The sequence below is a fragment of the Somniosus microcephalus genome, chromosome 8 (genome assembly GCF_052327205.1).
Source record: "Somniosus microcephalus isolate GS21.2 chromosome 8, FLI_Smic_1.0, whole genome shotgun sequence".
Classification (NCBI taxonomy): domain Eukaryota; kingdom Metazoa; phylum Chordata; class Chondrichthyes; order Squaliformes; family Somniosidae; genus Somniosus; species Somniosus microcephalus.
In genome coordinates, this window is record NC_140994.1 from 30,289,619 (window position 1) to 30,314,678 (window position 25,060).

Consider the following 25,060-nt stretch of genomic DNA (forward strand, 5'->3'; position numbering starts at 1 on the left):
ATGAGGCCAACTGTAATTTCTTCAATGCCACCACAACAACAATCTGCTAACTCAGCAGAGGTCAGCGATCAAAACGGACCTCTGGCCTGCAGGATTTAATGCCACATTACACAATTCATTTACGGACTGAGCTATTGAGGAAGTGCTCCAAGCTTGTTCTGAAGACTCGTCCCCCTGACTAGGAATGACCTGAACACCTCATCCTAATCATATATGACCCTCATTGTATGCACTTGCAATTATTGCATAATCTGTAGGCTGTTAAAATCACACATACTTGTAGTAAACCGTAACCTGAGAAAGTGTGTAAATGTCTGTCAAAAAAATGTAAGAGACACAGAAAAGTGAATATGCATCATCTCAAAAACCTATAATTGTTGGGTAGCTACAACTGTCTGTTGAATTCATCTGGCAGAGGTTGTGCTGTGCAGGATTCATTATTTCGAAATAAGTAATTTTTTTTTTTTTTTTAAGAAAAAAGGTTGCAATTTCTTTCAATATTATTAATGGCTCACTGTTGTAGGTACTGGACAGCACCACATTCAGTATCTGAATGCTCAACAAAGTGATAAAATTACAGGCATTCATCTCCGAAATCCTCACTCAATTAGGCATCGAAACCTCATTCAACACAACTAATTTTCATCAATTAGTTAATTGTTTTTTGAAAGATTATGATTGAGTCAGGATTTATTATAAACTGCTAATGGACAGAAGTGGAGAAAACACATCTCTTTATGGTGAAAGGTCTACCCAGCAACTATATTTTCTAAGTTCTCCTATATGATTCCACTTAATGATTGGTGCATGAATAAATGTTTGCTTTGGCAGTAACTCATTCAGAGGGTTTCAGGTTAAAAGAAATTGGTAATTCTTTATTGTTGTAGTTCCCGGGCACTAAAAAATTACCCTCAATTCTGAAGCAGTTCATAGCAAGAGAGAAAAATCATTGTTTTAAAAAAAAATGAATCCATTTAAAATGCCTGGCATTGTACTGCAAACTTATTTGTAATAATTGCTACAACCAGTTTTAAGAACTATCAATATTTCTTTGTCACTCAAGAATTTTGATAAACCCCCACCAGCAATATCATGCTGTGCCTATCATAGAGCTATGATCTCTATGCCGGTAGAGTTCTGGTTTGGTATCAATTCTGCCTTGTTTGACCTGATGTTGACGGCACCAGAAGCAGCTAAAATTCTCAAGGGCTTCCAGTATGTGGTCTTTAAAATTTCAGCAAGCAATCATTTTAAAAAACCCAAGAGTAAAATTCCTCTGTGGCACACAAGCAGAAAATGTGTGCTTTAAGTAACAATTAGTTCCTATTCAATAAAACATACATATGATTAGGTAACCAATACACAATGGAGCATTGGGTTTTAGAACAACTTAAAACATTACAAAACATTACTTTGAAACTCTATTTACATAGTCAACAATTTAGTTAATAAATGTAGCGACCCATTTTCCTTTTTCTTGCAAGTGAATTATTTTCACTTAATTCAACATGTCAGATACATGCACCATTTCACTTACTCCAGCCAGAAGCGGGAATCATTTGTCAATAGCATTTAATTTACGGTAACTTAATCTTCTCTGTCTATTGAATTAATTCAGGACCAGGGAAAATTCTGCTATTGGTCAGATTACATCACATAATCTACAAGTAATGCTGCATAATTTGTGAATAATTTAGTTATTGGTAGCACATTCCAAAATAGAAATCTGAAAATTATTTGAGTAAAGTTGGTGATTTATGTGGTGATCAATTTGAAGTGTTTTTCAATGCATTTAGATCAATAAGTCCATGGTCTAGTGCTTGTACTTAAAAATATTGATAACAGCAGAGAGTTAGAAAAATTATCGAGATTCAACATTACAAATACGTGTTCCTTCCGTTGCTATATCTATTACCATTTGTTTTTCATGTGACCCAATGCTAAAGCATGCTCACGTCCTTAAGCTTTTATTCATTTTACGAGATTACTCATGGCTCAGTTAGATTTAAGAACCCAATATAATGGATAATATTTCTAATACTGTAATTAAAAAGGGTTAAAATAATTTCAATCAAGAGGATTTTAAATACTCACAACTGGCACTGATCTCCTTTGATCCCTTTTGTTGTGCAGAAGCATTTTCCTGTGTGTGCATGGCAAGCATTTGCATGTCCATTGCATTTACAAGCTGCAGAAGAAAGATATTCTTTTAGAGAACGTGCAATAAACTAGAATAAAATAAACATAACAGGATACCTGGGAGTTACAAGACTTTATTAATACTTATAAAAGAGTTCAGCTGATATTATAAACTTCAAGACTGAAATTTGGTTGAAGTAAACTGAGACAAGATCAGATTACATAGGATATGCGGCACAGAACGGCGTTTATGCTCCACTCGAGCCTCCTCTCGTCTTTCCTCATCAAAGTCTATCAGCATAACCCTCTATTCCCTTCTCCCTCATATGCTTGTCCAGTCTCCCCTTAAATGCATCTATACTATTCGCTTCAACCACTCCCTGTGACAGCGAGTTCCACATTCTCACCACTCTCTGGGTAAAGAAGTTTCTTCTGAATTCCCTATTGGATTTCTTGGTGACTGTCTTATATTGATGGCCTCTAGTTATGCTCTCCACAAGTAGATACATTCTCTCTGTATCTACTCTATCAAAACCTCTCAATTTTAAAGACCTCTATTAGGTCACCCCTCAGCCTTCTTTTTTCAAAGAGAAAAGAGACCCAGTCTGTTCATCCTTTCCAGATATGTATACCCTCGCATTTCTGGTATCATCCATGTAAATCTTCTCTGCACCCTCTCCAGTGCCTCGATATCCTTTTTATAACATGGCAACCAGAACTGCACGCGGTACTCTAAGTGTGGGCTAAACAAGGTTCGATACAAGTTTAGCATAACTTCCCTACTTTTCAATTCTATCCCTCTAGAAATAAACCCTAATGCTTGGTTTTCTATTTTATGGCCTTGCTAACCTTTGCCACGACTTTGTGATTTGTGTATTTGTACTCCGAGATCCCGTTGTTCCTCTATCCCACCTTGACTCGCACCCTCCAAGTGATAAGTGACCTCCCTATTCTTCCTACCAAAATGTAATACCTCACATTTATCTGTGTTCAACTTCATTTGCCAATTATATGCCCATTCTGCAAGTTTATTAATGTCCTCCTGTAATTTGTTGCAGTCCTCCTCAGTATTGACTATCCCCCCCAATTTGGGATCATCCGTAAATTTAGAAATTGTGTTTTTGATTCCAAAGTCTAAATCGTTAATGTAAATTGTGAACAGCAGCGGTCCCAGCACTGATCCTTGTGGAACACCACTACCCACCTTCTGCCACTGTGAATAGCTACCCTTTACCCCTACTCTCTGCTTTCTGTCTTGAAGCCAGCCAGCAATCCATTCTGCTACTTGTCCCCTGACACTGCATTCTCTGACTTTATTCATTAATCTATTATGGGGTACCTTATCAAAGGCCTTTTGAAAATCTAGATAAATTACATCTACTGCATTACCACTGTCTACTCTCTCTGTTACTTCTTCAAAAAATTCAATAAGGTTGGTCAAGCAAGACTTTTCCTTTTGAAATCCATGCTGACTATTCATTATTATACTTTCGTTTCTAGATGTTCTTCTATTCTCTCCTTTATTAGGGATTCCATTATTTTTCCTACCACCGATGTTGTGCTGACTGGACTATAATTCCCTGGACATATTCCATCCCCCTTCTTAAATATAGGTATTTTGTTAGCTAGATTACAACGTTGCAATTACTCCCAGGTATACACGTATGTGTTTATATAAAAACAATATTTTATTAGTATAGTTCTATATGGTTTAATGGTTAACCATGAAAACCCCATCACAGAAAGGTTGAATGTTGGATTGCACCAATGATCTCTCACATATTACTGTGGGAAGTGATGGGCAGAGATTAGGAAAAACTGAACAATCATTATTGGGCCTCTCTTGTGCAGCTTCTAACAGTTGGTTTCATAGCAGCATTGTCAGAGGGTTTGGTGAGACTGCCAACCCCCCAGAAACAGAGGGTTGCTTTTCTGGGCACTGCTGCTAGCAACCCAAAGAAAGGTGTATTGTCTTCACAGTTCATCGAACTTCGTGCCTGTATGCCTCAGTCATCTCTGTTGTGCAGCTGGTGTTGCTCAAGAAGCCTGTCTTATAGTCTCAGCCATTCCCTGCCTCCCAGAATGGCTCCTGACACCCCCATGACCTTGCATGTGATTGATCACATGATCAAACCTCCAGGACTACTCTAAAGTTGGGAAACCAGCTCTCTCTGACCCCAACCTCGCTGTGTCCAACTCCAATGTCTCTCACTTTCTAAAATTTATAGAACATAAAAAGCTACATGTGTGTAATCAGAACAGTCATTTCTACTCACAAACAGACACAGCCTCAGCCTCTTTTTAAAAAAAAAAAAATCAATATAAACTTTCTCAATAAAGCTTTTGAAATTTGTCCGCAAGCTTTTCTTCAAATAATTTTGTAAAACATGTGATCAGAAAATACTACAAGCTAAAAAAAAAAAAAATGTTTTACTCAGACCCACTGAGTACACTGCACATGCTCAGATTGCACAATCCAAACTCGGCTCACAGCGACACAGCTCTGGGCAAAAAATGACCTGGGATCATAATCAGTATGTTTGATATGGTTGGTCTCCTTAAGGCCACATAGTCTAATTGCTGCTTTTACAGGCCAGCCTAAGCTCAATTAGAGGTTAATTGTTATGGGTGAGGTGGTTTGCAGTTTTGACGGTGCTTATAATTTTCCAACTTGACATAAGAAAGCGGATTTCTCTTCAATACTTTTGATGCTACAGAAGCGTGGTGCCCTCAAAAACTTATGTAAAGAGAAACATCTAGATAACCGATACACAAAGCTAATGCGTCAAATGGTTTCCCTTCAGTTACATTTAAAACAGGCTCAGCCCATCTTCTGATGAAACCCTCATACATGCCTTTGTCACCTCCAGAGGCAATTACTCTAATGCTCTAGCATTGCTCTCATCTACCACCCTCTACAATGGCTCCTAGTCCTCCAATATCTCAAATTCAAAATCTCATCTTCATGTTCAAATCCCTTCATGGTCTCACCCTTCCCTATCTCTGTAACCTCCTCCAGCCCTACAATCATCTGAGAACTCTATTTTTCCAACTCTGGTCTCCTGTGTATCACAAACTCCCTTAGGCACTTTACAGCCTTCCGGACTCAATATCGAGTTCAACAATTTCAGATCATAACCTCGTCCCCTATTACATTTTTACTTATATTTTTTATCCACACCTTTGTTTTGGTTCCCCCCCCCCCCGCCCTTCCTTTTTTTTTCTCTCTCCCACATGGCAGCTGTCTCCCATTCTGCCAGCGCATTTCACACCTAATCTAGAGCGGTCTTTTGTCTCCACTAGTCCTATCACCATCTCGTCTCGTTTTGAATACCTCTTAATGTCTCTTCTCTTTTGTTCTCTCCCAGCCCAGCCTCTTAATCTATTTCATTCCCTGTGCCTCTTTAGTCTTGATAAAGGGTTTTGACCCGAAACGTTGACTATTTCTCTCTCCACGGATGTTGCCTGGCCTGCTGAGTTTTTCCAGCATTTTCTGTTGTTATTTCCCTTCATCCCATCATTGGCGGCCGTGCCTTCAGACAGAATTCTCAGTTCTGTAATTTCCTCTGATTACATCCGCGCATTTTAAAAGAATCTAGGGAAGAGATAGCAGAGGCATTACTACACATTTTTAATAATTCGTTAGAAAGAGGTGTCGTGCCAGAGGACTGGCAGATAACTAACATAATACCTATATTTAAGAAGGCAGATAGAACATGTCCAGGGAACTATGGACCAGTCAGCTTAACATCGGTGGTAGGAAAAAGAATGGAATCCCTACTAAAAGGAAAAAATAGAAGAACATCTAGAAGCCAAAAATATAATAATGAATAGTCAGCATGAATTTCAAAAGGGAAAGTCTTGCTCGATCAACCTCATTGAATTTTTTGAAGAGGTAACAGAGAGAGTAGACAAGGGTAATGCAGTAGATGTAATTTATCGAGATTTTCAAACGGCCTTCGATAAGGTACCCCATAATAGACTGATGAACAAGGTCAGAGAATGCGGAGTCAGGGGACAAGTAGCAGAATGGATAGCTAGCTCGCTTCAAGACAGAAAGCAGAGAGTCGGGGTAAAGGGTAGTTATTCACAGTGGCAGAAGGTGGGTAGTGGTGTTCCACAAGGATCAGTGCCGAGACCAATGTTGTTCACAAAATTTATGTTAACGATTTAGACTTGGAATCAAAAACACAATTTCTAAATTTGCGGATGACACCAAATTGGGGAGATAGTTAATACTGAGGAGGACTGCAACAAATTACAGGAAGACATTAATAAACTTGCAGAATGGGCATATAATTAGAAAATGAAATTCAACACAGATAAATGTGAGGTAGGAATATTTTGGTAGGAAGAATATTGAGGTCACTTATTACATAGAAGGTGCAAGTCTGGATGGGGCAGAGGAGCAAAGGGATCTCAGAGTACAAATACACAAATCACTAAAAGTAGCGACACAGGTTAACAAGGCCATAAAAAAAGCAAACCAGGTACTAAGGTTTATTTCTAGAGGGAAAGAATTGAAAAATAGTGAAGTTATGCTAAATTTGTATTGAACCTTGGTTAGACCACACTTAAGAGTACTGCGTACAATTCTGGTCGCCATATTATAAAAAGGATATAGAGGCACTGGAGAGGGTGCAGAGAAGATTTACAAGGATGATACCAGAAATGTGAGGGTATACATATCAGGACAGGATGAACAGGCTGGGTCTCTTTTTGCTTGAAAAAAGGCTGAGGGGCGACCTAATTGAAGTCTTTAAAATCATGAAAAGTTTTGATAGAGTAGATATAGAAAGAGTGTTTCCACTTGTGGGGAAGAGCATAACTAGAGGCCATCAATATAAGATAGTCACCAAGAAATCAAATAGGGAATTCAGAAGAAACTTCTTTACCCAGAGAGTGGCGAGAATGTGGAACTCGCTACCACGGAGTGGTTGAGGCAAATAGTATAGATGCATTTAAGGGGAGGCTGGATAAACACATGAGGGAGCAGGGAACAGAGGTTTATGCTGACAGAATTAGATGAGGAAAGACGGGAGGAGGCTCGAATGGAGCAGAAACATCGGCATAGACTGGTTGGGCTGAATGGCCTGTTTCTGTGTCATATTTCCTATGTAATCCTCTCTGCCTTTCTACCTCCTTTAAGGCCATCCTTAAAACCAACCTCCTTGACCAAGCTTTTAGTCACCCTCCTAATAGCTCCTTCTTTGGTTCGATGTTAATTATTGCCTGAATACACGCCTTGGGGTGTTTTTCTATGTTGAAAGCACTATATAAATGCAAGCTGTTTTGTTGAAATGATCACTATTATTGTATTAATCTATGTTACTTTACTTGAATAAGCAGCATTGTGTAGATTAGTGCAATAAGTACAAGGTCCAGAGCTCCTAGAAAATAATCAAAATGGAGAACATTTTCGCTGTTCTGATGTACAATGTGAACACACTACTGCATTATAACCAAGAAACATGAGGGTGTTTTTGTCTTTTCTCTAAGTCACTAGTCCAGGTTTTAAATATCTACATCTTGCAACTGATATACTTACCTAAAGCCATCCATAACTACCTTGAAATATACACCGAGAGATAGCAGCCTAAATTGCTCATTACATTTTGAATTCTCAGTCAAGAAAGTCACCTCTATCCATTTTTCAAGTCAATCTTCCCAAATTCATCTATAATCTAAAACCTTCTGTTACAGTCTTGTGTATCTATACCATTCTCACCAGACAAACTTGACGCTACATTTCCAGCAATACCAGCTCTGTGGATTGGTCAGATATTCTAGTATTCAGAGTGACAGATACAGTATCAGTTTCCTACTCGTCACTAAGAAAGCTATTTAACATCATACATATCTAAGCCTTTAAAACACTTAAATGATGCATCATCTTCACGAAAAAGTGTATAAAAGAAAAAAAAAGTTTCCCAACACTTCACACGATGATGTAAATTAAACCAAAATTATCATCGTCACCTGTGCATGACATCATCACAGCGGACATGACATGTGTCTCCTCTGGCTATCCACAAGAGAGTGAAAACAGTTCCCTTTTAAGTTAATGAGACGTCAAGCGACCATCAACAATCGACAGTATCACAATAACTGCATTCTAAACAAAAAGACATTTTCTGGAAGATGCATTATCTTTTGTTACAAGAAATGTTGATACCAGTGAGGACTATAGGGAAAAAAAAAGCATGACCTAGGCGGTATTGCTAATTTACATCTCTCTCACACATGGTTAAAAACAAAGAAAATGTGCGTTGGTAATAAATTTCAAAAACAACTTCCGTTTTGCAACAATTATCAACTCACTTCATTTGTGCAAAAACATCACTGGCACACAAAAATAATGAAATGACAATCCCCAAATTAAAGTAATTAAAAGCAGTTGCTCGATGATCACCAGGGAGCAAGTGGCTCAAAAGTAGTTAAAAGTTGGAATTTGAAATTTTAGAGCTGGCTTAACGTAAACTACAGAATTGACTTGCTTTTCAAAATCAGATTATTAACTAGTTAAAACAGTTCTTTGGAATCACTGGGAGAAAGAAAGATAATCAGAATTAACTTGTCAGCAGTTGCAACTTTAGTAAAAATGACACCGCTTCGCCCTTCAATGTTAAAGTAAGCAAGGAGGAGCTCCCTCAGTTACTTTGATTTTGGTGATGTCCTCCCCACATTCAATCAAGACTGCCTTGGAACACAAATATGGAATAAGAAAAGGCCACTTGGGCCATTAAGTACATTCCCTCCACAGGCCATATACTATTCACCCTATTCAAGGACAAACCATTCACCCTCCAAGAAAACAAAGCTTTGTGAAATTTTCCTCAGGCCATACGAGTAAACTAGAATGAGAGATCAACCTTACAACTGCATTACATTCTACGGGTAAATTCATCCGTCAACCCACAGTACACATGGACCATCTTGTTGCAGAGTATTTGATTATCTGTGGCTATTCTTAAAATCTTCAATACCATTCTTAAAGCAACATTTATGAGTTAATTAATGCACCATGAAGTACTTTTGTTGGGGTCTGTTACACACATCCAGTAAAATTATATTATCTTGTCTTACTTATGGCTTGTTAGTTTTCTATTTCTACAATTACAATCTACATAAAATAACTTGCTTGTATCCATACCTCCAATTTTGAGGAAAAAGAAGGAATTTACATTTATATCCTGCCTTTCATGACCTCAGGATGTCCCAAAGCACTTCACATCCAATGATGTGGATCTGAATCATTTTCTTTCTGAACCTTCTCATTTTCATTAAAATAAGTTGTTTTGACAATCAGAATTTAGTATCCGTAGTCACACACTAATTGGATATTAAGGGAGTGAAATCCCTTTCGGTTCACATAATGGGTTCAAGCAAGGTTCATATGGACACAAGTGCAATCTGTTAGACTAAGCACTCATGGAAATGCCAAAATCCAATAAAAATGAACGGCCTATTCACTCAGTTGCCTTGGTCCTGCATCAAATATAATCAATTGGGCTGCCCTGACAAGGATGTGAAGGCCTTAGAGAGGGTGCAGAAAAGATTTAAAAGAATGGTTCCAGGGATGAGGGACTTCTGTTACTTGGATAGACTGGAGAAGCTGGGGTTGTTCTCCTTAGAGGAGATTTGATAGAGGTGTTCAAAATCATGAGGGATCCAGACAAAGTAGATAGAGAGAAACTGTTCCCATTGGCGGAAGGGTCGAGAACCAGAGGACACAGATTTAAGATGATTGGCAGAAGAACCAAAGGCGACGTGACAAAAAACCTTTTTACGCAGCGGGCGGTTAGGATCTGGAATGTACTACCTGAAAGGGTGGTGGAGGCAGATTCAATCATGGCTTTCAAAAGGGAATTGCATAAGTACCTGAAGGAAAAAAAATTGCAGGGCTACAGGGAAGGGGCAGGGGAATGGGACTAGCTGAAGTGCTCTTGCAGAGACCCGGCAAGGGCTCGACAGGCTGAATGGCCTCCTTCTGTGCTATAACCATTCTATGATTTTATGACAAACCAGGCATTGACTACTTGCCTTATGCAACAATGCACAGCCCTAAGTGGCAAAAGTCACCTCACCTGTTGCCCCTTGGAATGTTCCAGTGGTCAAGAAATTAAACACCGAGTGACTTTCTGAGCCACAGTAAGCAACGTGTTGTCTCTTAAGGAAGTATGCAGATCTCCATGTAGGTTGGTGCAGAGCTCTTCCAGTGTTTCTGGGTTGAACCACAGCCTCATTATACACAACTCCTGAGAGGTATTCAAAAATCTTCTGGGTCTACAGATCATGGTGGCTGGGTATCTGCAGAGGGTCTGGATCTCCTGCAACATTGCCTTTTCTGGGTTTCTGTTGTTGTTCCTCCTCCAACATGTAAATCATATAGACAGGAATCCCCACTGGGCAACCATATTTCATCCTTTTTATACCTTTAAGGAAATTTCCCATACAAAAAGAAAAGTCTCGAGGGTGACTGCCAAATGAATCAAGGAGCCTCAAAAATAAAAAGCAAAATAAAATTTGGAAAAAGACCAAATCAAAGTAATGTTCTAATTTTCAATTTTAACAGCACAATGAATCACAATTGACAGCCTTCCTCAGCGGCTGTTCCAAGATATCCCTGTTTTATAATGGCACAAGTTACAGGGGCAGTTTTTGGGGTGGGGCTGAGGGGTGGTGACAGGGAATTGTGGTATTTAGGACAGATGGCATAATCCTGGTCTAAACTCATCATTTGCATGGCTTTGTTCTTGCTAGGATGGGCGCATCTTACATCCTCCCTCATTTCTAGTGGGATTTAGGGCCCAACATAAATGGCACATAAAATTGGCAGATTCGCTCTCGTCCCCAAAGCCTGACACCACCCCTACCCTCTCCGCCCCCAATAAATTAACTGGTTTTACACCCTACCAAACCATTAGATTTTTGAGCCCTTTGTCTCAAATCAGGAACTAATCTCAGTACTTACACAAAAGTAGCAACAGTGTCAGGTTATTAAAGAGAGATTCTGCTATTACTCCAATATTCAATCGATTGGACAGAATAAGCAAAATAATGCTTATTTTAAGACTGTTGAGTATAATCTGTCAAGGCATAGCTGAAAAATGAGAAATCTTTTATGCAGTAAAATGAACAAAGCACAAGATGATTAATGGTGTTCTATCATACTTTATTTGCTCTTGAAGGCTCATTACAATTCACTTTCCTAATCCATAAATGAATAGCATCACCAGTGGTTTCAGTAATGTGTCTAGGTGACTTCCTTAACGATATCAAATGTTCGATCAAGACACATTCAATATTGGCCTGGATTTTGCTGCAATAATGGTGAGGCGGTCAGCGCTCGCCGTTATTACAGGGTATATCTGACAAGACTTCTGGCATCCGCACATGCGCAGTTAAATGTAGAAGTCCAGAAGCTGCTGTCCGAGATTTCCTGCTCCTCCAGGGTGTGCTATTGCAGTCTTCGCCGATAGACTTGGTACCGAAATCATTGTAATGGCATGAACTTGTGGTACTTACCCACTAGTTCCACACTAAAGATGGCTGAAAAAGTTAGGACTGTTGCATTTAGGAGTGAGTTTTTAACGGCATAAGAAGTTATAATTATTGCTGACTAACCTCTCTGGCCCTGAAAAATTAATTTTACAAGCGTGGAGTCTCATTCCCTAAGAAAATTAATTTTGCAGATTAAATTTTTTTTTTTTTAATGTACTTTGTTTTTTAAAAAACTTTTTCTGTTTGTCTCCTTTATCCCTCTCCCTAAAACCCATCTGTATTTCCCAATCTTTATTTTGCATTCTCTATATCATTTAAATCTAATTTATGTTTACTGCTTTGGACTGTGCATGTCTCAGTGAGTATACTTCAATCTGATTGGTTGAAGAGCTTCACTGTTGCTTGCACTGTTCACAGACACCACAGATCCTCTGTAGAGGGCATCGCGCTAGAAAAGATGCAGGATTAGTGGAAATCTCCGCAGACAAGCCCGCGAAAAGTCTGCGGGAAGTTGTCAGTGAGGTGAACGGTTCTTTCGCCGCGGAGTGCAAAATCCAGGCCACTGCATTAAAGGATACTTAATCAATCGTCGATAGCAGAGGACAGCCTCGCTATCACTTCCTTTAAAATGTCCCTCCCCGAAGCATAAAAGTGCAGCCAGGGAGGAACACTTTAGAAACCTACAAAACTGTCTTGAAAATTGTATCACAAGGTCACAGTCACAAGAAAGCTATTCAGTCTACTTGATTTCATCCTTCCACAATAACAATCCCACCTTATTCCCATTATAGCATCTAACTAGTTCTTAAATGAGTCCAGCATCCTGCCTTCAACCACTCTTCCTGACAACCCACTCAAGCTGTTGATCGCCTTTTGTGTAAAATATCTCAATTTCTATCCTAAATTTTCCCTACCCAGCCCTGAATCTGTGCCTTTTTGACCAGCAGCCATGGTGTATAATCTATTCCTACCAATTAAAGTTTTTTGTGTGTAAAAATAATTTGAATAGTCTAATAATTTGAATGAAGTAACAAAGAACACAAAAAGTGTAAACTTAATGCTTAAACAAGGAGAAAGTGTCACCTCAAGTTTCCTTTCTCTAAGCTCTCACTGGTACATTTCTTTTCAAGGCTGAGGAGTCCTGGTATTTTCTCACATCTCTTACCTTTGACTCCAAGATAATGTATTCAACAGTTTTAAAAAAAGCAGAAAGTATATGTAACACGAATGCTACAATGTTAAATGGGTATTCCATTGCCTGAGAGTACCAAATTTCTTCATATTGCACTCCTCAATTAGCTTGAGAGTGTATGTTTCAGGATTTTATCACTATTTTCCCCCCAAAAAAAGTTACCCATAAGGATTGCTTTTAAAGCAAAGCGTATTCTGCTTCCACCTTCGTAAAAATAGGCCCTCTACGACAGCTGCTGAAACCCTCATCACCTCTAGGCTTGACTATTCCAATCTGTTCCTGGCCGGTCTCCCCTACATAAACTTGTGCTCATCCAAAACTCGGCTGCCCGGATCCTAACTCGCACCAAGTCCCGTTCACCCATCACCCCTGTGCTTGCTGACTTGCATTGGCTCCCGGTCTGACAACACCTCAATTTTAAAATCCTCATCCTTATTTTCAAATCTCTCCATGACCTCACCCCTCCCCATCTCAAAAACCTCCTCCAGCCCGACAAGCCTTCAAGATCTCTGCGCTCCTCTGATTCTGGCATCTTGTGCATCCCTGATTTTGATTGCTCCACCATTGGCGGCGGTGCTTTCAGCTGCCTTGGCCCCAAGCTCTGGGATTTCACCCCCCCCCCCCCAAATCTCTCTGCCTCTCTACCTCCTTTAAGATGCTCCTAAAACCTACTTCTTTGACCAAGCTTTTGGTCATCTGTCCTGATAGCTCCTTCTGTGGCTCGGAGTCAAATGTTTTATTGGTAAAGTTTTTAAGCACCGTGGGACATTTTGCTACATTAAAAGGCACTATATAAATGCAAGTTGTTGTTGAATCTGTTGTATTCACACATTTTTAAAGAGGCACAATGACAAAACGTGGCTAAAATACCAATACTCAGTCGAATGATGCCTTGATGTCGAGAGCATTGATACTCTCACCTCATTACTCAGCTTTTGCCTGGATTAAGGCTGTTATGAGGTCTGGAACCAGGTGGTTCTGGTAGAACTTGAATTTAGCATCAGCGAGCAGGTATCATTTCATGGCACAATTGATGACTCATTCTGTCACTTTAGTGATGATTGGGAGCAGGTGGATTATTGGCTGGGTTGGATTTATCCAATTTTTTTGTGGATAAGATGTGCCCAGGTGCCTGGGCAATCTTCCACATCATCAAGTAGATGCCAATGTCAGTAAGGTACTGAAACAGCTTGGCTAGATGAGCGGCTAGCCCTGGTACACAGGTCTTCAGCACTATAGCCAGGATGTTCTCAGTGCCTGTTCTGGACCCTCTGGTGGTAGCTATCGTATAGCAGTGACAGTATGAACATTTTTACATGCAGATAGCACCCTCTGGTGGTGGTTATTGTGTTAGCAGTGTTTGTGTGGGAGGAGAGGTCATTTGACCTTCCTACCTTTCTTCCTGTGTGAGGTCATTTGACCTTTCTACCTTTCTTCCTGTGTAACCAAGGAAGCAGAATCCCAGGAAGAACCTGAACTGAGTAATGGAGAATTCCATGAGGGTTTCACAATCCAATGTAATCTGAGCTCATATGTTAGGCCAAGCGCAATATCTGTGAGTATCTTTGTTTGTTAGCATAATAGCAACGTTGTCAGAGTAGTATTTTGATAACACTATGTTTATAAAAGGTTAATATTTGATAGTTACAGAAGTGAGTCCAAATGTTAGTTAGTTATACAATTAATCTATTCTACTGTTGTAAATATGTTATATCTTATGTAATATCGAATGTATAGTATTCAGTTTATGTACAAAACATACTTTGTCTTTGTTTACAGTTTCACAAATTTGTTCAAGTAAAGCTTCAAAACAGCAAACGGCTTCAGGAGGAATTATTTTAAATAAGTGTTTAACTTGCTGGATAACTAGATAGGAGCACGTCTAGCGAGGCCAGTACAGTGCCCATCGCTTTTGTTATGTCTAACGCACTCAGTTACTTTTTAATGTTATGTGGCTAAGTATTGGGTAGTGAGTATCTACTCAGGGATGCAAGAGACATGGAATCCACTTACAAAGCAATTGACATCGCTGAACCCAAGAAGGTATCAACAGCAGACCCAAAAATTATAACAAGGAATTTACATGTCCAAGGGATTTCACAGACTAAACTTTAAAAAAGTGGAGAACACCCTCAACAAATGGTCTAAAATGTTTGCAAAGTAATCCCCCCCCCCCAACTTGTTTAAAAATGCAGTCCCCACCATACCGATAGGCCAGTACAAATTCAAACTATTGCAATCAATTTAAACCGACAGGATTAGATCTGTAGGTTGCTAATGAGCAGAATGCACACCCACCAATAAAGGGTACAGCATCATTCCTCCCCCCCCACCCAGATTAATAGTATAAATTCCTGAGAGCCACAATGATTTGAGAGCTCTATCTTGTACCAACAAACTCTACCACTTACAGGCTGAAGACAATCACTGAATAATAAAAGGATTGCTTCACATGCACAGGACACTATGGTAACAAATGTCTTTAGTACTTTTCTATTGAGTACAAAAATGATACAGGAATACACACTTTGGCAAAAAGCCATAATTTCATTAAACAAACATAATGAAGAAAAGAAATGACCCTTAGTTTCTATGTTGGTTCAAGTATGAATAAACGTCTATAGGGACTTGCAGAGCAAATGCATACACCAGTTTTCCTTATTTTTATATTTTGAAGTAGATGTTATTGAAGTCAATTCAGAACCACCCATCTTCGCAACTTTGTTGAGCGAGGTAGTGGAGAACCAGCTGCTCGCTTGCAACATAATAATCAATTTTGTTTCTGTATTCCCCAAGGGTCGATATAGAACAATACAAACACAAAATTTGTCCAAAAAAAAAATCAAGAATTACTTTCATCACCTACAAGAACCACAGGCTAGGTTCATAAAAGAGAATTCAAGTCTACCTTTAATGCATATTCACAAAGATGTCAGCAGTAGCACGGACCAGATTCAACACCAACAGGATCTTCATTTCCCACTTGTCAATAGTGTTTTAAATGTAAGCCACTGTTGTATTTCTGTTTTTCCTCCATTTTCTTGTGACTAACGATGCGGGTTGGCAGAAGGGGCTAGGGTTAGCGGTACTATCAATCAGCCACGTAATTTTCACTTTTTTTGCTCAGTAGAGGGGCACGGTCAGCTAGAACACAATTTTGTCTCCTTTACCATTGATATAGTTTGTTCTTTCTTTATGACAAACCATTATTGTTGAATGAAGACTTGTGTTCTTAACCTTTTTTAAAAAAAAAGTCAGGCGGATTCAAAAAATCTAAAATAAATAGAATTCTAATACAAATCAAAATTACTGCATGCTGCTTTCTGTGTTCTGCCTCGGATTAGCTGAAGAAAATGTGTATGTAGCTTTTAAAGTTGCAGACTTTTAAAAAAGATATATAGATTTAAATGCATTACTGCTAACAGCAAAGAAATCAGTCTTTTGATTAGTTGAATATGTACCCTTGAATAGCCAGTGTGCAATTACCAATATGGTTCAGTGTTCAATTCATGTTTGTCCAGTTTTAATTCCTATTGCCATAAGGAATCGATATACACTCAAACCAGCCTATAACGCAAACCCTTGCCATTGGGTGTCCTGTACAGGCCACTGGTTTCCTGATACTGCCAAGGTCCGAAGCTCTGAAATTCCCTCCCTAAACCTCTGTCTCTACCTCTCTTCCTTCCTTTAAGACACTCCATAAAACCTACCTCTTTGATCAAGCTTTTGGTCATCTGCCCATATATCTCCTTATGTGGCTCGGCGTCAAATTTTGTTTGATAACGCTCCTGTGAAGCGCCTTGGGATGTTTTACTACGTTAACGGTGCTATATAAATCCAAGTTGTACTGATTTCAGGTCTGTTTCATGGCTGAAATTAAGATTAGTGGTCATGACAAACAGATGGTCTGAAGGGCACCAGCAGGTCTGATCCCAGTATAACTGCCAGGATTGCATTTCTGAGCAATTTCGAGGCTAATTTAATTATGTTTCCACTCTGAGAAACAGTATTTCCCATTTGCTTCACGTATTTAGTAAACTACATTAAACAACAACGGTGATTCTGGCAGTTAGGGATCTAAGAGACATTGGGCCAGAAATTGCTGAACGGGGCTTGCAGCCCCGTTTTTGTACTTACCCCGCGCTCCTGCCGATCAGCTCCAGGGACGCCTGCACTTGCTGAAACAGAAAGAAGAATCCCGGGCAGTGTATGACGTCACGCCGCCCAGGAGTGCAGCCAGCGCGAAGCCAGGAGCGTGCAGTGCAAGTGAGACACGCCCCTTGAGGTCTCAGTTTCACTGGACACGCCCCCAATGTTTCTGTCAAGCTGCTAAGCATTTTTACATGCAAAGCAGCAGTTTAAATAGGTTTTTGGAAGTTTTTTGAAGATTTTGGTAACTTTTATAAACTTTTTAAAATGTTTACATTATTTTGAGTAATCTAAAGTAGTTTTAAAGAGAATTAAAGCAATTTAAAGACTTTTAAAAGCCCCAAAAGAATTTTTTAAATTCCATTTATTTATTTAGCAATGTCGTCGTCATACGTGTCTTCACACTGTTCCCTTTGGGGAACTGTATGAAGTGGTGGAAGGATTTATGGCCATGATTAACGCTCATTCCGTGACCGTAACCATCTTTGAACCAGCCATTAGGGCGGTTAGTCCTATGGCGGGAGGGTTTTACGGGCTCCCACAAGCTATACAAGGAGGGGGGGCCACCCACACCCACGGACGCAAATATCCCACTGGATGTCAACCCAGAATTTAGAGCCGGAGCTCCGACTCCACTTGCCGGGACTGTCTGGAGCGGGGTTCGAAACCCTACCCTAATCTGGCCCAGCGGCGGGGATCCTACCGCTATGACAAAGGCCCAATCCGATTAGCAACGTGAAATGGCAGCATAGGGCTCCAGTCACGGGGAGGGAAAAGGCGCAGGAAACGTATGGGTGTCACCTTTTGTGCGGAGTGGGCCTTTTGCGTAGCAGTAAGCATCCCCGCCGCTGGGCCAGAAGGAGTAGGGTTTTGAACCCCACTCCAGACAGTCCCGGCAAGTGGAGTCGGAGCTCCAACTTTAAATTCTGGGTGGACATCCAGCGGGATACTTGCGTCCGTGGGTGTTGGTGCCCCCCCCCCCCCTCAGATGGGTTGTGGGAGCCCGTAAAACCCTCCCGCCATAGGACTAACCACCCTAATGGCTGGTTCAAAGATGGTTACGGTCATGGAATGAGCGTTAATCACGGCCATAAATCCTTCCACCACTTCATACAGTTCCCCAAAGGGAACAGTGTGAGGATACGTACGATGATGACCTCTTGCGCAATGCACCTCCTTGGACCCTCAGTCGCAGATGCGAGGGGGCAAGTCGTGCAATTGTTAAATTTTTCATTTTATTGACATGTAAAATGTTGGCCCAGTAATTCCCTTCCAAATGCGCGAGTACGGTCGGGGTACTTACGCATCTGGCTGGATGAAATGCCGGTTTTCAGCATGCACAGTGCATGTGGGGAAAACCGGCATTTCCTGTCCTCTGAACGAAGGGGTTCAGAGGCAGAACGCGTGCGACTGCACAGGCAGCGCGTGCACAGTATAATTCGCCGCTTTCATTAATGCTTTCAGTGAGGTCAAGTCATTACAACTTACACATGAAAAAAGCATGGGTACAGTTGCTCCAGAGGCTGCGGAGGAAGATATTTATTATCGTGGAGCTTCTGAAAGTATGTATGTCTGTATATATTCCTTTGCGTGTTATGTATATATTCCTTTACTTATGTGTATGAATGTATTATTTAATTATGACTTTGAGAGAAAGTAACTTATTGGAAAATCATAATTAAAAACATACATTCATACACATTAGTAAAGGAATATAAAACATACATACATATACGTAAAGGAATATATGTGGACATACATACATAACTCATTCTCACATTCCATTCACACAGCCACAATTGCTCCTTCTACCTACCGTTCTGAAAACCCTTTTTAAAAAAAAAAAAATTAACTTTAAAACTTGCTTAAAATTTCTTAAAATAACTTCCCTCCCTTTCCCAAACAAAAATATTGCATTTCAGAAGCTCCACGATAAAATATATCTTCCTCCGCAGCCAATGAACAACTTTACACTTGCTTTTTTCAAGTGTAACTTCTAAGGACTTACCCTCACTGAATCCATCATTGAAATCCACAAAGTTCACTGCGCAAGCGCTGCCTGTGCAGTCGCACACGCTGTGAATAGACCTCGGGTCTGGAAATGCCGGCGTTCCCCGCATGCGCTGTTCCTGCTGAACGCCGGCATTTCCAACGGCCAGATGCGTGAGTACCCCGACCGTACTCACGCTTCTGGCCGCGAATTTCTGGCCCATTAGAGCTAAGCCGTTCCATTGGAGAACAGTAGATGGAAGGAAGATGTGCTCCATTTCTTTTAAATGTTGAGGCTCGGATGATATGGATGCAAATAGATTATAACTGAAGAACATAGGTTTGAAATCAACAAACTTGGCGAGATTAGATATTAAAAGAAATATTTCACCCTGCTCTCTTCCTTCATCCTTCACGCCCAGCTCCAAGAATTTATGTTAACAGCTAACAGCAGGAATTGGCGCTTCAGAGCCGAGCGTTGAGCAGCTCAACTGCTTTTGTTCAGAGCCAGAATCAATAATTCCTTCAAAAACAAGCTGGATAAATATCTAGTTCAGAACAGGAGTGGAGATTATAGAGTTAGATAATAATCATGCGACAATATTGTTGCTGTGGCTGAGAGGGAGGAGCAGGGGAAAAGATATCTGTGGAGGTCAAGAAGGCAGCATTTAATAGGGATATGCAAGGTTGGATGAATATTCCAGAGTTTTACGAGCTTAACTTTGGGAACTTCGAGAGTCTCACCACCTCCCCTTGACATTCAACGGCATGACCATCGCCGAATTCCCCACCATCATCCTCCTGGGGGTCACCATTGACCAGAAGCTTAACTGGACCAGCCACAAATACTGTGGCTACAAGAGCAGGTCAGAGGCTAGGTATTCTGCGATGAGTGTCTCGCCTCCAGACTCCCCAAAGCCTTTCCACCATCTACAAGGCACAAGTAAGGAGTGTGATGGAATACTCTCCACTTGCCTGGATGAGTGCAGCTCCAACAACACTCAAGAAGCGCGACATCATCCAGGACAAAGCAGCCTGCTTGATTGGCACCCCATCCAGCACCTTAAACACCCACTCCCTCCACCACCGGCGTACCGTGGTTGCAGTGTGTACCATCTACAAGATGCACTGCAGCAACTCGCCAAGGCTTCTTCGGCAGCACCTCCCAAACTCGCAACCTCTTCCACCGAGAAGAACAAGGGCAGCAGGCACGTGGGAACACCACCACCTCCAAGTTCCCCTCCAAGTCACACACCATCCTGACTTAGAAGTATATCGCTGATCCTTCATCGTCGCAGGGTCAAAATCCTGGAACTCCCTCCCCAACAGCTCTGTGGGAGTACCTTCACCACACGGACTGCAGCGGTTCAAAAAGGCGGCTCACCACCTTCTCAAGGGCAACTAGGAATGGGCAATAAATGCTGGCCTTGCAGCGACACCCACATCCCATAAACAAATAAAAAAAGCACAGGGGATTTGTATAAATGTTCCTTCAGAAGCTTAAACAGATGGGATAGAGTTTAACAGGGTTCTGTACATGGTCTGTGGAAGAAGTGGGTTCAGTAGCCAAATGGCCTTTTCACTGTCTTATGTGCTTGCAGCATATGCTTGCCTTTATTGATGAAACTGTCCAAAGTCACAGATATGTTTTGGCAGTATAGCTACCGCATCAATGTAATCAGCATGAATTTTGATCAACCAGCTCCTTCTACAAAGAGATTTGTTCTGACAAAATTGATTTTAATACAAATGCATACCATGCCATGTTCAATCCATCTGTAGGCAACTCAAGTTATATGGAAATCACAATCACAATTCCTCCTCCAACTTTCATGCAACCATATATTAAAGATTTATCCCACATAGTAGGCTTGTCAAAATGGCAATAATATGTATCTATAGTTGTTCCTGGAGATTAAGCTATTAATTGTTCTGCGTTTATTAAATTGAGGGATGTTAGTCGTGGAGAACATTTCATATTTCAGGCATCCAAGCAGTCTTACATCAGGTATAGCACAATTAGATGCAGTATAAAATTCCCTGTCCTTGGCCTCAACCTCAGAAGAACATTGCCTAATGCACCACCATGTACGGTGACACACTTCCATTTTCCACACCAGCTGCTCTATGACCGCAGATGAAATTGCCAATTTTAGTGCCAGTTAGTTCCAAATTAGGGACAGTCTTGTGCTATGGCCAAAGCCCACTGGGAACTGCATTGAGGCTACCCAACTTGAATTCACACAAGAGCCTTAAACCAGCAAAGGAGATTTTCATTTCATCAGCCTGGGGAAACAACCTTATCACTTTAGAATGGCTTCACCCAAGATAAATTTTGAGCAGCATATTCTCTTCCAGTCTTCCCTCTCCATCTTTAACTGCAGAACTTGAAGAGTTCAACCTTTAAACATCAGCTGTATTTAGCCAAGGTCCTTATTGAAAGTGAAATTGTTCTGTAACTTTAGAGTGATATCAACTATACAAAGTGCAATGTGTTAGCACCAGACTAATGTACGGTGGAGACAAAACAATTAAAAGCTGATGGGAACTGGAGGTAAAGTTACTAAACCCATCTGTCGCCTTCACTCCCCACCTTTACAAATCTTCTTAAATCCCATCTTTTCTACTGAGATTTTGGGCATCCTTTTTAAGTTACGTGGATTTTCTGGGGCAGACGAAATTAATGTTTCCTTAAGAAATTGAAAGAACAAAACCGATAAACTTTATCCTACTTTAGCAGAGCTGCTTGCATAATGTTTATTTTTTTTTTAAAGAACAGCCTTAATATAACAAAGCTAAACAATGATTTTAAAAGCTCGTCTTAACATAGTATAAGTTATTGAAATAAGATTTACCTTAGTGCAAACATACTCTTTTTGCATAATAATACAGAAGCAACTAATGAAATAGGCATCTAATGATGATCATTCAGAATAAAAGCATGGGGAAAAACACTGAAATTAAATACAAGAGCATGAAAATCCAGACTATGATGTGAAGCCAGCCCAGAGTCATGATTTTGCTATGATTTATAGCTAAATTAGAATCTATAAAACTTGTTCCAATAATATACTGGTGGTATGTAGCATAGTTTTAAGTCTGCTAATGCAGCACATAGAAACTGATTCTCATAATAATCGTATTATAGATTCCTGCCAAATAATTTACACACTAAGTATTGAACGTTTTTTTTTAAATGTATGAAACATTTAATTAGAAGCAGCATGAGCTTAGCTATATTTAATCAAGCTCCTTCCCAATCACAACTATTATCACAAGCTACTGCAAGTCTTGACCGTTTATGTAAATTAACTGATGTATGAAGTGAAGTAACATATGGTCAATATTTTGTGTGTTTGCATATTAATCATCAGTTTTCCCATAAACATGATGGTTGTAACATCATCCGTCTCTGCCCTGCTTCAGTCCATCTGCTACCAAAACCCTCATCCATGTCTTAAGTCACCTCCAGACTCGACTACTCCAATGCTCTCTGGCCCGGCCACCCATTCTCCATAAACTTCAGCTCATCCAAAATACTGCTGCCCGTATCCCAACCTACATCAAGTCCCATTCATCCATCATACTGTGCTCGCTGACCTACATTGACTGCTAATCCCCCAGCATCTCCAATTTAATATTCTCATCCTCGTGTTCATATCTCTTCAGAGCCTCGCCCCTCCCTCTCTATTACCCACTACAACCCTTCAAACATAGAAACATAGAAGATAGGAGCAGGAGTAGGCCATTCGGCCCCTCGAGCCTGCTCCGCCATTCAATGAGATCATAGCTGATCATCCAAATTCAGTACCCTGTCCCTGCCTTCTCCCCATATCCCTTGATCCCTTTAGCCTTAAGAAATATATCCAACTTCTTCTTGAATATATTTAATGAATTAGCCTCAACTGCCTTCTGTGGTAGAGAATTCCACAGGTTCACCACTCTCTGGGTGAAGAAATTCCTCCTCATCTCTGTCCTAAATGGCTTACCCCTTATCCTTAGACTGTGACCCCTGGTTCTGGACTCCCCCGCCATTGGGAACATCCTTCCTGCATCTAGTCTGTCTAGTCCTGTTAGAATTTTATAAGTTTCAATGAGATCCCCTCTCATTCTTCTAAACTCTAGCGAACATAAGCCTAATCGACCCAATCTCTCTTCATACGTCATTCTTACCATCTCAGGTATCAGTCTGGTGAATCTTCGCTGCACACCCTCCATGGCAAGAACATCCTTCCTCAGATAAGGCGACCAAAACTGCACACAATACTCAAGGTGTGGTCTCACCAAGGCCCTGTACAACTGCAGCAAGACATCCTTGCTCCTGTACTCAAATCCTCTGATTATGAACTTTTCATTCCTCTAACTCTGGTCTCTTATGCAGCCCCCGCAACTTTTTCCCTACAATTGCCTGCCCTACCTTCAGCCATCTAGGTCCCAAGGTCTGGAATTCCCTACCCAAACTTCTCCACCGTTCCACCTCACTCTTCTCCTTTAAGGCCATCCTTAAAATCTACTTCTTTGAATAAGCTTTTGGTAACCACTCCTAATATCTCTTTTGACTTGGTAAAAATCTTTGTCTGTTTAAGCTTCTGTGAAGCAGCTTGAAAAGCTTTTCTACATTAAAAGACACTACATAAACGCAAGCTGATATTGAATCTGGATTTTACAAAGGGGTACCATAGTAACCAGGAAGGAGAGAGAGCAAAATGAAGAATGGGCTTGGATATCTCATTTACTTCTCAAGAGCAGACTGTGATTGAACTTGAACATGGACCTCCACAGAAGTCAACAAAAGAGTCTGCAAATACTAGCCCTTCAGAAATTTAAGGATGTACTGTGTACTTTACAATAGGGTTGGATGACAGAGTTTAAGGAATTTTCTCAAGGAATTCAATTAGAGTTGCCTTTACATTGGAATCCTGAAGGATCAATGAAGCAGTCAATGAAGCTGATAAATGACAAAAGTTAAAAGAAACTGAATGTGAAGCTACGTACAATCAATTAACAAGAATCAATGAGACAAAAGTCAGATTGCAGTAGTCATAGATGATGCCATGCACTGAGATGAAAGAGCAAAGCAAAATAAATTACACCACAAAATTACATTAAGACGTGAAAGACTGGAAAATGGCTGCATGGATAGCTAGGTCTTCGGACAAGAAAACTGTTGTTGGCAGTACACAAAGTGAAAGAGTAATGGTAAGATAACGGAGGAGATTGCCATATCCACTATAAGCTACTAAGCATTCGTATATTACAATGGAAGCCAGAAAGCAACTCAACAGAACCCAATTCTCATAGCAGAGGGGGTAGAGCAGCTCAAGAACCATAATTCATGAGTGACAGATAATAACTTGCATTTCTACAGCACTCCTTACATGCCTGAAGATGTTAGAAAGAGCGTTATATTAAGCAGGAAAAAGCAGTGGAAATAAAACAAAAAATTGAGGGCTGGCGTAGGAAGGCAAAGGAGCCACAAAGGGAAAAAATGTGACATTTTCAAAATCGGGGTGGAAAGTGTCAAGGAAAGTAGAGGTAGGCAAGAATTTGCAAAGTACAGGAGTGTAATGGATGAACGAGTGGCCACCGACGGTGAAGTGGGGGAAACGGGGGACAAAGGAATGCAAAGTATGCATGAGGTGCACAGGGATGTAGGCGATTGTGACAATTGAGATCTGTCCCATTTCAAAATACAAAAAAATCGTGTACCTTTTCAAACAAATTTTATTTGGACTAAAATTGGCAAATTCAAACGAGGTTTTTTTTTTATTTTTAAACTGTTGTCTGGAAAGTTTATTCTGCCTTTGTGTGGGTTTGCATGTATTTTGAGTGAATACATACAATTCGATCTTAAAAAACCTCCATATATTAATGATAAATTTTACTGCCTTCTTTTGAGATATGTTTGTCTTGATTAGTATTTTAATTAGAGGAAAAAACATAGGACCTGACTGGAGTACAAGAGCTAGTTTTAAAAGACAACCAATTTTTATTTATAATACTGGAAGACTGATCACTACCAGGGTAAAATTAGTTTGATTCTTCAGACTATGTTGTCACTGTGAGAAGAAACAGCTGGTCAATTGG

General features: G+C 40.3%; 1 protein-coding gene across 5 annotated transcripts in view; it reads right to left on the minus strand.

Annotated features, from left to right (window-relative positions):
* atrnl1b (attractin-like 1b) overlaps positions 1-25,060 on the minus strand; it is a 930,295-nt gene that overhangs the window by 615,237 nt on the left and 289,998 nt on the right. For all 5 annotated transcript variants that reach the window (XM_085994422.1, XM_085994421.1, XM_085994423.1 and 2 more), the window contains exon 20: positions 2,095-2,188. In XM_085994422.1, coding sequence (XP_085850548.1) covers positions 2,095-2,188 — 94 coding nt within the window. The remainder of the gene's footprint in view (positions 1-2,094; positions 2,189-25,060) is intronic.